Here is a 12,140-nt window from a genome sequence, read left to right on the forward strand (position 1 = left end):
TTGCTCATGAGCAAATGTCGGCCTTTCAAGTTTCTTTTGTGTTACTAATATATTGTATGAATGACTGTCTACAAACCAAGTTATCATCAAAGTGATTACGTATAGTAGTAACCTTACAAAGGCAGTACAGTAAACTGCAACACTCGGGTAAACAATTTGAGTACCAATTTCACGCAAGAGAGGAGCAATGCATTCATTGTATTTGTAAGTAATGGGTATAGATAGGGGATAACGTATATCTGTTTGCCTTGTTGTTGTTTTTAAAGAAGAATAAAGGTAACGCTAGTTCGCCTTTATCCGTGGGGTAACCTATACCCGTTGTATAGGTTATTTAGGGGCATTTAGGGATATCAACTCGACAGATGATGGTGTCAAATGAATTCTATTTTTGAATATTAAAATATTTTTCTGTATTGATAATAGTGCTATCTTTCCTGCGCTGTGATTGGCGATGCCTATATTAGGCGAAGACCCAATCCCATATAAAGGCAGGATAGACTATTCACATGCAGTTTGACGGACTCCTCCCCACAGCCGGTTCGTCGACGCCATGGCTACGGAAACACAGAAGATCCACAGAAAGACCGCCAGCAGGTTTTCGGGGTGTAGAAGAGAGACCGAGTATTTACCTCGTTTGCGTTTACAGGGAGTATAGAATTCGAAGATTGCCCTTTTAGTGTCATGAAGATTTCGTATTTTATTTTGCTTTGTGAAACTGCGAGAAGTTGTTGCTGCGTAGGGACGAATGTGAGTTGTCTGCGTTTTGCACGTGTATCGCTCTTTGTCATGCTGAGGTCCGTTCTTCTCGCAGACACTGGCGTGCCGGGCATTGTGTATGGGTTATGGAGGAAAGCATGCCTCACTGCGAGAATAGACGCTTATTTTGGGCGTTTGTTAGACATCACAGGTATATGCAGTACTGTCTGGCAGAACGTCGACGGAGAAGGCAAGTCACACCGCCGGCACGGCCGACCCCAGCATGACTGACGCAGCAGCCTTGTGAATGAGCTGGACGTTCCATAGCAGAGCACCAGTAACACTGTTTTTGACAGTGAGACTCAACAGGACAAGTCTGCGATATCTACGACCTTCTGGGAACGGGTAGGGAAACTTGCCGACAACAGAGAAGATAGAGTAGTTCCCTACGGGCGTAGGATTTACAAGCCAAGCAGGTACGCAAGGTTTTGAGCTCGCCGCCATTTTTGGCGTCTTGTGGAATTTTCCATTTTGATTTGTCTTCCTACGTTGGCTGTTTTTCTAGTGGATCCCTCGGTTGTTTTCTTTCTTGTTCCTTCATGATTTTATTTTCCTGTTTTCCCCTTTTGTATGATTATGGTGTGTTTTGTTGGTCAGCAACTATTCTGTCGTTCATTTCGTTTAGCGACTCGTAATTTGCATATGTTTGCGCATCGCACATGTTTCGCGTGCGCAGGTGTGAGTGATTCTATTTGGTAAAATAGGCTTGGTATAATTAATTTTGTGTTGTCTCATTTGAGTTAGGTATGTTGATACAGCTGAGCCACCGCTAGGGCTGCCGTTTACCCCGTCTTTTCGCCATAGGAGCCTTTGTGAAGCGGTACAACGTTGTTCCAGTTTCCGCACGCTCGGAGCAGAGCCCGACCTTTTTTTTATCAAGAAAGAGTCGGAGGCTTCAACTTATCACTGGTAGCTCTATGGGTGAGTTACGTTCTTTGAAAGGCTTTAGACAGTATTTGGTATAGTTTTTTGTCTGCCTATCACGTTTGTTGTTGTTGTTGTGGAAGGAGTCAAACGTATTGCTTTATTTTACGTATTTTCCTTTGTTTTTTTTTTCTGTATATTTGCTTTGTTTAATTTTGAAGTTAGGTTCGGCGATTCTGGGCATTGCATTTAGTGGACCAGCCAGCATTCAGCAACCCGAAAAGCTGAGGGACCAGGCCTCAAGACGCTCGGACAGCTGTCAACCACTGCGGCAGTTTTCCTAAGGTGTGTCCTATATCTCAGCTAGAGGTTGTTATCTTGTTGCTCGTCTGGTCGGCAGACAACCTCGAGTTTGTAGCGAGATTTCAGGTGATTTGATTTTTGTTTTTTTATGAGCCGATTTGCTTTTTGTTGGGTTTCTCGCTTGACAGGTTCTTGGACAACCCTAGGTAGAAAAAAAAAGTGTTTGCAGTTTTTTTGTCTGGTTGGTGTCATGCAATAATTTGTTGGACAATTGAACTGTTGGACAGTTTTTGTTTGCTGTTGTCGTACGACATGCTGTAAACAGCCCCAGAGAGATAACAAGACTGCTGGAAAGTTTTGTTGTTGTTGTCATGCGACAGGTTGTTGGACAACCCCAGGTAAGTAACAAGACTGTTGGACAGTTTTGTTTGTAGTTGTCATGCGACAGGTTGTTGGACAACCCCAGGTAAGTAACAAGACTGTTGGACAGTTTTGTTTGTAGTTGTCATGCGACAGGTTGTTGGACAACCCCAGGTAAGTAACAAGACTATTGGATAGTTTTGTTTGTGGATGGACGACGGGTTGTGGGATAGCACCAGGCAGGTAACAGGACTGTTGGACAGTTTTGTTTGTTGATGTACGACAGGTTGTGGGACAACACCAGGCAAGTAACAAGACTGTTGGACAGTTTGATTTGTTGATGTACGACAGGCTGTGGGACGGCACCAGGCAAGTAACAGGACTGTTGGACAGTTTGGTTTGTTGATATATACGACAGGCTGTGGGACAGCACCAGGCAAGTAACAGGACTGTTGGACAGTTTTGTTTGTTGATGTACGACAGGCTGTGGGACAGCACCAGGCAGATAACAAGACTGTTGGACAGTTTTGTTTGTTGACGTACGACAGGCTGTGGGACAGCACCAGGCAGGTAACAAGACTGTTGGACAGTTTTGTTTGTTGATGTACGACAGGCTGTGGGACGGCACCAGGCAGGTAACAGGACTGTCGGACAGTTTGTTTGTTGATGTACGACAGGTTGTGGGACAACACCAGGCAAGTAACAGGACTGTTGGGCAGTTTGGTTCGTTGATGTACGACAAGCTGTGGGACAGCACCAGGCAAGTAACAGGACTGTTGGGCAGTTTGGTTCGTTGATGTACGACAAGCTGTGGGACAGCACCAGGCAAGTAACAGGACTGTTGGACAGTTTGGTTCGTTGATGTACGATAGGCTGTGGGACGGCACCAGGCAAGTAACAGGACTGTTGGACAGTTTGGTTCGTTGATGTACGATAGGCTGTGGGACAGCACTAGGCAGGTAACAAGGCTGTTGAACAGTTTGGTTTGTTGATGTACGGCAGGTTGTGGGATAGCACCAACCAGGTAACAAGACTGTTGGACAGTTTGGTTGGTTGATGTACGACAGGCTGTGGGACAGCACCAGGCAAGTAACAAGACTGTTGGACAGTTTGGTTTGTTGTCGTGCGACAGGCTGTGGGACAGCACCAGGCAGGTAACAGGACTGTTGGACAGTTTGGTTTGTTGTCGTGCGACAGGCAGTGAGACAACGCCAGGTAGAGTAACAACAGTGTACGACAGTTTTTTGTTTGCTGTTGTCGTATGACAGGTTGTTGGACAACCCCGGGTAGGTAATAAGACTGTTGGACAGTTTTGTTTGTTGTTGTCGTGCGACAGGTTGGTTAGACAACCCCAGAGAAGTAAAAAGGCTGCTCGACAGTTTTGTGACGCTGTGCTGTAGTACGACAGATTGTTTAGCAACTCCAGGAAACCAACAAGACTGTTGGACATTTTTGTTTGTTGTTGTCGTGCGACAGGTTGTTAGACAACCCCAGAGAAGTAAAAAGGCTGTTAGACAGTTTTGTGGGTTGTCGTACGATAGATTGTTTAGCAACCCCAGGTAAGCAGCAAAACTGTTGGACATTTTTGTTTGTTGTTGTCGTGTGACAGGTTGTTAGACAACCTCAGAGAATTAAAAAGGCTGTTAGATAGTTTTGTGTGTTGTTGTACGACAGATTGTTGAGTAACCCCAGGTAAGCAGCAAGACTGTTGAAAAGTTTTTGGACTAGAGAAGTAAAGAGACTGTTAGACAGTTTTCTGTTATCGCACGATACGTTGTTACAAATTTGTTACCCAGGTGTTAGTGGTTGGTCGCACGACAGGTTGTTTAGACAAGCCTAGGTAGGTAACATGGGCGGACAGTTTTTTATTTTGTTTGTTATGCGACAAGTTGTGGGACAACCACAGGTGGAGTTTAAGACTGAAGGACAATTTTTGTGTGATATGGAGCCGTACTATCAGTTATTGGACAGCTTCAGGCTGATAACAGGACTTGGTTTTCGTTCGGTTTGTTACTTGACAAGTCGAGGGACAACTCTAGGCTGATATAGTTGGTCGTGCGACAGGGCAGCCACATGTAGGAAATGAGAATAGTACAGTTTGGCTGGCTGACTACGACAGGTTTTGGTTAACTTCGTGATGGTACATACCGAGACTGTCCGATACTTTGGTGAGATTTGTGGCATTGCAGATTGTTGATGGACCCCGTGTAGATAACGAGAACGGCAAGCAGTTTTTAACGCGATTGAGAAAATATCTACAGAAGCACTGAAGTCGAGGCCGACAATTGTGAAGATTACGATGTGCAATGTAGAGAATAGTACGTCGTGGATAGTTTTAGGACGGACAGCACAAGATTAAAAGTTGGCACTTATATACGTATAACTGCAAGGAGTTTGAACTAATTACGAGTATCATTCGTTCGTTTTTCAACACGCTATTGTATCGCTATGATTCTTGGTACACGTACGTTTTCTTTGAAGTACAAGACACAGAGCAACATTGTCGTAGAACATTCGTAACCAACGACGTATTCGTTAGGTGGTACAGGTTTTCAAGAGAAAGGATAGCTTCATCCCGAAGGACATGCAATATGATAAATATGTTACAGGAAGCATTCAGTACAACGCGCGTGGGTGTGATGCGAGGACGTCTGAAAATACCACCTCAAGTTCAGCAACTTAGACCCACCAGCCAGCTGAGAAGTACACGCAACAAACCATATGGGAGGACGGCGTACAGGCAGGGATGGTGGCCAAGCAAAGGGATCAAGAAGTTTAAAACCAGACTTAAAATTCAGAAACAGAGAGACAACAGCCCCAGAATTTTTTACTCTCTCGTACGTTCGAATTGTGACCTGAACTTCCATTTTGCCTTAAAGTAACAGAATATGTTAGAGGGCGTCTGTTAAACGCTTTCTTCGTAAAAAAACAACAACATCTATACAGTCTTAGAGTTCACTGTAGGGATGACCACTGTATTTGCTTGTTTTTAATTAGAACACATCAACGTCAGAAGTTGTCCAGGAAGTGACATGTTTTTCGTTGTAATGTTGAGAAACAACTAGTTATTAAATCGGTTTGCTGTTTTCGTCTGTCTCCATTTTCTTTACTTGGTAGTACGTTCCAGCGCTTATGGTTTATAAGTAATTTGAAAAGGAGCATGTTTAATATAAAGTGCCATGGATAAATACAGGTTCGTGTATCTTGGGTAGTAATTTGTTGATAACTTGACGAGGCACGAAAGTTAAAAGGCAGCAGTTATTTTGTCGTTTTATTGAAACATTTAGGCAAAAGTCTAATTTCGCTTCGTAGGTAGATCTGACATGTTTAGCTGTAATGAGTCCAAAGATGACGCTATAAAAGTTTCAGGTTAATATAGCCAGTATTAAAAGGTCACTGCTTACTTTCTAACTGTCAGCCTTTATTGGCACACATAGGATTAAGGCTTATTTATAGAAGACATTAAGGTTTTGCTGCACATAAAATAAAATGTCTTCAATTTATCACATATGCTTTCCAAGCTAGACCTAGTAATATAGGGTTGGCTACCCAGCGCAAAACGGCATTGGCCAAAACTGGTTTAGTCAAATATGTATCAATTCAAGGGTTAGTGGATTTTCCAGAGAGGTTGTTATCAGTGAAAAGCTAGAACAGTAGTGAGGAGGACTCTAACACTTTAATACAGATTTTTTGTTTAGATACAATTATCCCAATGTATGTGACGTAGCTTGGTTTGCTAAACGGCAGTTGAAACAAATATTTGAAATCGAATGTCGACATTTTTTTTTTGTTTATACCCGAGTTCTGATAGGGAGAAATGGGATTATATTGGGTATTTATTCTTGCAATATGTCTGGGCCATTTGTGTACGTCGAATTTGGAGAGATCCGTTATACGAAAGTTACATCTGCTGCGATAATAGACCATTGTTACGTACCGTGTCTATTCTATTTATGGGGTTGGAAGTATGTTTGGAGTTTGCAACATCTGACAGAGGACACTTCTGGTAGTTTTTAGAAGAGGACCGCCGGCGATGCAAGAAATAAAAAGTATTAGACTGCACATTAGTTTTATTGTAGTTGATTCACTTCCGATAAGCAGGACACGAATAAAAGAATAATGAATGGAGGTTGGGGTAGAAAGGAATAGAGAATGATGGTGGGAAGAACTTGGCGGATGAGAGTGGGAGAAGTAAGGATGAGAGTGGGAGAGAACGATAGAGTCAAGGAAGGTTAAGATGAGATTGGGGATAGTAGGAGGTATGGATATTTAAGAACGATGGAGTGAAGGAAAGTTCGGATGAGATTAGGAATAGTAGGAGGTATGCATATGTAAGAAGGAAGAATAGTAGCGCCAATATTGTATAGTGATTGTTATGGTAGGTCTGGACCACCACCCATATAAGTGGTAGAGTCCGCTAGTGGTTATGTCACGCACTGTGTGGTGCTGGTTGTTTACCATCATGGAACGGTTCCATAAGAAGTTGTCAATAGACTATGTTGAGTATGTTTGACTATGCGTCCACTGTCGTCCTTGAGTATACACCGCACGCGTTCCCTATTAGCGTGGAGTCAGCGGTTGGTCTCCTAGAACCCACACACGCACCAAGAAGCTTGGATGCTACGCAACTCAGGTAATGATACTAAAAAGAAGAGGCGCGACGGAAGGCACCACCCCATAGCTTCATATGGATGAGTCAATCACTGCGCAGAAAGAATAGGTAACTATCTTTCCTGCGCTGTGATTGGCGATGCCTATATTAGGCGAAGACCCAATCCCATATAAAGGCAGGATAGACTATTCACATGCAGTTTGACGGACTCATCCGCACAGCCTGGAATCCGTCGAAGACGTGAACATGGGATAGAAGGAGAGGGACAAGGGAAAAGAGGTAGGCACGATGGAGCGCAGTTTTCTTTTTCGCCCGCCCACCCACCCACCCACTCAGTCTGGGGAATGTTATATGTATCACATCTTCGCGCGACTCCAGGCACCACCCCATAGCTTCATATGGATGAGTCAATCACTGCGCAGAAAGAATAGGTAACAATTTGAAGCCATTGTGGGTCGACTTGATATCCATGAATACACTTTTCAAAAACAACGGAGAAAGGCTACCCCACGAATAAATGTTAACCAGCACTAAATGCAGTACCATAGCTTTTTTGAGGCCGGAGGGACAGCTGGTTGTTATCATCCAATGTGTCTATTGAACGCCGGTACTGGAAGAAGGAACACAAACCATTTGTTCTACTACATTTTACCTCCAAGGCCGAAGACATAAACCTATTTCACATCATACATGGGTGAAGCTAGGAGACTCGTGTTAAGTAAACTACAAACAGATCCTGCGGTAGCATAAGATAGTATCAAAAGCCGGCAGAAGATTGTGTTTCGCTACCGGGGCATACATAGCAAATGGACACCTCTTGGCTGACTAAACTCCTTGCCCAGTTTGGTACTATCTTATGCCACTGTAGGATCTGCTTGGAGATCTGTTAAGTGCCTTTCCCAAGGACACAGCCTGGCCAGGAACGACAGAAATAGAACTGTTCCCATTCGTCCCTAAGTTATCATTTTGTTAATCGGTATCTTGCACTGGATCTTATCATTGTTTAATCTATAATCTTCATATCTATTCAATCTTTATTACTTTATGAGTTGTTAAATTTGTATGTATTATGGTTTGCAAATTTTGACGGGGGAAGGGCGTGTACAAGCCACATACACCCCCCCCCCCCAAACACACACACATGTTTTCTTGCTTTCTTTAATTTCCTTTGTGATGGCTTTTATGAAAGGCCACAGCAAATAAATCTTATGTATGACATACTATGCAGAATGCAAAAATAATGAGTTGGCGCAAAAAAAGAAGATGGGTAAAAAAACAAGATGGCTATTTTTTTTTAAATATACACCATAAACGTCGTAACAAGATTTGTAGTACAAAACATGGCATCACAATCAACAGGGTATTCATTCCTGTATCAAAGAAGTGAACTAGTGTAGTAAAAGTGATACTTTGTGTGGTACACTGGTATCACTTGCCACGTTGGCAACTTCATTCATGGCTTCCATATTGGTTGCACTTTTAAAACTATCCAACAAGTTTGACTTCTGCAACTTTAGTCATGGCTACATTTCTAGTGTCACTTCTACAAGACTTAAAGTATAATCATTAGGCTACAACGCAACATGTTTGCCCATTTTGGTCTAGCTGACCATCCCTGAAGAGGGAAAATATTTTTCTGAAATCAGGGGAAAATTAATGAGCGCGCTGATATCATGCTGTAGCCAAATGTGCAAAATGAATCATCAGCATCATCATCTAATTTTCTGCTTATTCTCGCTTCTTGATAATTGTGAAAATATAGGATTTATTGGTTATTTTTCTCTCACCAGCATCACGTTGGTTGGATATACCTGACACCTGGATCTTGTTCGAAAGCAGTAGTTCGTACTGCAGTGGCTGGTACTGTTACTACACCGAGTACTACGCCCGGAGAGTGTTCGATAACGATCCCTTCACCTACTGGGAGCCCCGGCACCAACCACCCGGGTACCAACACTGGTTCATCCTCGACCTACAGACGAGCTTCACCATTCAGCGGCTCGCCGTCACCAATACGGGGGATCCCGTCCGTGACGTCGTCAACGTCATTTTGAAAAGGTAAGGAGATCCGCTAGCCATCCGCCATGAAAATGCATGCTCTTTTCCGTAAGGCGTAGGCGGGCCTTTTAATTTCCCGTAATTCGTCGGGAAGCTATTTTGTTTTACGTAATTCGTAGCAAGGGTGGAAAAATTTGCCGTAAAGCGTAGCCAGTGCATTTCACGTAAAGCCCGAATTTAGCGCGTAAAGCATTGTCAGGAGCCCCATGCAGACCCTCAAAAATTGATGGTGGTTCGAAGCTTAGGTTTTGGTCTAAAACTTCAAGCTTTTTTCCTGGTCAAATGGATAGAAATTCTAGCAGTTTTGAGATGGATGTGACAAGGAAGGGTTTTATGGCATAAAAGCTGAGTTTTTGTGGTCATCAGGGGAATTAAATTTGGAACTTTTTTGTCCTAGCACAGGGGTTTCCCAACTGGGTAGTTGTGCGGTTAACAGGTCTCAAGGTCGTTTTGGCCAAGACCGGAAGTTTCGGCGAGAGCATTTTTGACATTTTTTGTGTTCCAGTATTAAACGTCAGAAAGTTGTTGCTTTCTCCTATTTTCTGTACAACATTGGTTAGGAGGCTGTATATTGAATGATCGGTATCTGCCCGTAACTGTTGTTGTTATGTTTGAAGTCACGTGACTGTGATGAAAATGAGGGTCCGCCATGTTGGAGGATTTATATGATAGGATGTACTTGTATGAAGTCATGTGGCTGTGACTTATATAGCACCCCTACTAGTATGTTTGCAATCACGAGTCATTAGTCTATGTAATAGCTTGAGATGATGATGGTGCGGTCACGTGACTATAACGTATGTAGCATTCTCCATTTTGGTGGGTCATGGTGTGTTTGCAGTCACGTGACTTTGACGCGATTTAGCTTTTGTCATGTTGGTGGCTTTTGCAGCCACGTGACTGTGACGTAACGGAACGTCCGCCATATTGGCAGATTACAGTTATGATTGCACTCACGTGACTGTGACGTATTTATCGTCCGCCATGTTGATAGTTATAGTATGTTGCAGTCATGGCTTCTATGACACATGCGTATGTTTGTTTGTTTGTTTGTTTTTGTTTATTTGTTCGCACAAAATACATGAATCAATACAAAAAAAGAATACATAAAACAGTACAGGTGCAGGAGGATTGGGAAACCGTAATCGGCTTATACTAAGCCCTCCTCCTCTATACTAAACAGTACAAATAACAGTCAATGATAAACAAAAAAATAACACATGTGATATGATAATAATACAAAAGAATAATCAAATGCTTGTCTGACCATGTCTTATATTCCTTTCCCCATTGAAGTTCTTCGGTATGGCCCTTTGCTTGGGAGGAGGTCTTTAGTACGGACGCGGTGGTACCCGGTACCACCAACCCACAACATTTCGAACTCAACTGTGTTGGGCGGTACCTGTATCTCTTAGTGGACACCCAAACAGGAACAAGGCCAGTTCTTGCAGAAGTGTCATTCTACGGAATAGGTACATTTTCCATTCAAATTTCGTCCTCATGTAGGAAGAGATATAACAATTATGTTGTAGTAGCCATGAAAAAATTGAGGCATTGTTTGTGTGTGTGTGTGTGTGTGTGTGTGTGTGTGTGTGTGTGTGTGTGTGAGTGATTTTCTAGGCCTGGTGTTATCACATATTTGATGGATTGTGAGGACATCTGTTATATTGGTTGGTCTGAAAAGATGAAGGTCAAGTTTAGGTTTTAGCCTCCTAGCGGTCAGCATTGGTACTGCAGCAGAATTTCCGGCTTTTGCGATTATTACTCTAAAAATTGCATATCAGACAGTACAGATTAAACGTTTCCTTCTAACGAAAGCATTTGTTGCATAAAAAATGTTCCGTTTCCTATAGAGAATACAGGTGACCCTGAGGGTTTGTCCTGCCACACCCTGAACACGGGCTGCGTCATCAGTGACACCGCTGTACAATCAGCGCCTCCTGGCGGACAAAGCTGTTATGTCATCGCTGACATTCACGAAGGACTTCGAACGTATGTTTTGGTTCTGTGTGCTTTATTTATCGAATCAATCAATCAATCTACCTATCTATGAATCTGTACAACTTACGTTTCTATTGTTGTATGTATGTATCCTATCCTCTTTCTTCCTTTATTTTCTCCCCTTTCTTTGTTGTTTCTTTTTCTTTCTCTCTTCTTTTCTTCTTTCTTGCTTCTTTCTGTCCTACCTTTCTCTTTTCTTTCTGCCTCTTTCTTGTCTTTCTTCCTCTCTTCCATTCCTTTTTCCATTTCCATTTCCTTTACTTCTTTCTTGAAGTTCCTTCTTCCTTTTGCCTTTCTTACTTTTCTCTTTCTTTCTGCCTTTCTGTCTTTCTTTCTCTCTTTTTAATTATTTCTTTCTTTTTCTTTCTTTCTTTCTTCCTTTCTTGTTCTTTCTTTTTTCTTATGAAGACGAAGGACAAGGTGAATATTGGCCCTCCCAATGGCTACCCTTGTTCCATCTGACTCTATTTGTTTCTATCAGTCCAGACAACCCCCTCTCCGTACATCGCACCGGTAACGTGACGCTCCACGGCGATCTGCAGTTTGAGTGTGCGGAGGACTATGAGGTAGGCACGAATAGATAGTGACGTACGTAAATGATGATGTTCACAATGCTAAGTACGCATGCGCAGCGAAGTGCGTTGTGGGTAACATGTCAAAGGTAGAGGTCCCTGAGACAAAAACAAACATGTCTTAATCGTGGAGACAAGAACTGTTTACAATTTATGGGCCTTCACCTTTGACATGTTACCCACAATGCATTTCGATGCACATGCGCACTTAGAATGAACCTCTTTGTTACTTCACGACAAGTGTTATTTCTGTGATACAATGCTACTTTTGTCTATGGGACTGGAAGGGTCACAAATGCCATGGGTAAAGATGGAGTCTGTCATCTCTAATTGACCTGTATGTTACTTAAAGAGGGATCATTTTCTTGTAAAGGAAGTCATTAATCAAACGGGCATTGATGAAGAAAGCATCATTCTAGATGATTAATTAGTACACTTCGATATTGTATTGTACCACTCCTTCAGGTGCGGGTTGCCTGGACAGCGAGAGGCTATGATGAGGAAAATCCAGACCAAACAATGGACGAGTTTCTGCTCAACAGTGTCCCTACAGACGTCATTCATCTCTTTATTCCACCAAAGACATTACCTATTGGAATGTATATGATACAGGT

General features: G+C 42.6%; 1 protein-coding gene and 1 long non-coding RNA gene across 2 annotated transcripts in view; both read left to right on the forward strand.

Moving 5' to 3' along the window:
- The first annotated feature begins 1,342 nt into the window (after positions 1–1,342).
- On the forward strand, positions 1,343–5,212 carry LOC118404759. The gene is made up of 3 exons (XR_004829802.1): positions 1,343–1,677; positions 1,842–1,965; positions 4,893–5,212. It is a non-coding gene; the product is annotated as an uncharacterized LOC118404759 (long non-coding RNA).
- A 1,268-nt stretch (positions 5,213–6,480) lies between these two features.
- LOC118405031 overlaps positions 6,481–12,140 on the forward strand; it is a 21,896-nt gene continuing 16,236 nt past the window's right edge. The window contains exons 1-6 of the mRNA XM_035804431.1: positions 6,481–6,514; positions 8,686–8,953; positions 10,250–10,425; positions 10,807–10,945; positions 11,436–11,520; positions 11,992–12,067. Of these exons, the coding sequence (XP_035660324.1) occupies positions 6,481–6,514; positions 8,686–8,953; positions 10,250–10,425; positions 10,807–10,945; positions 11,436–11,520; positions 11,992–12,067 (778 nt within the window). The remainder of the gene's footprint in view (positions 6,515–8,685; positions 8,954–10,249; positions 10,426–10,806; positions 10,946–11,435; positions 11,521–11,991; positions 12,068–12,140) is intronic.

Source organism: Branchiostoma floridae, chromosome 17, assembly GCF_000003815.2.
Source record: "Branchiostoma floridae strain S238N-H82 chromosome 17, Bfl_VNyyK, whole genome shotgun sequence".
Taxonomy (NCBI): domain Eukaryota; kingdom Metazoa; phylum Chordata; class Leptocardii; order Amphioxiformes; family Branchiostomatidae; genus Branchiostoma; species Branchiostoma floridae.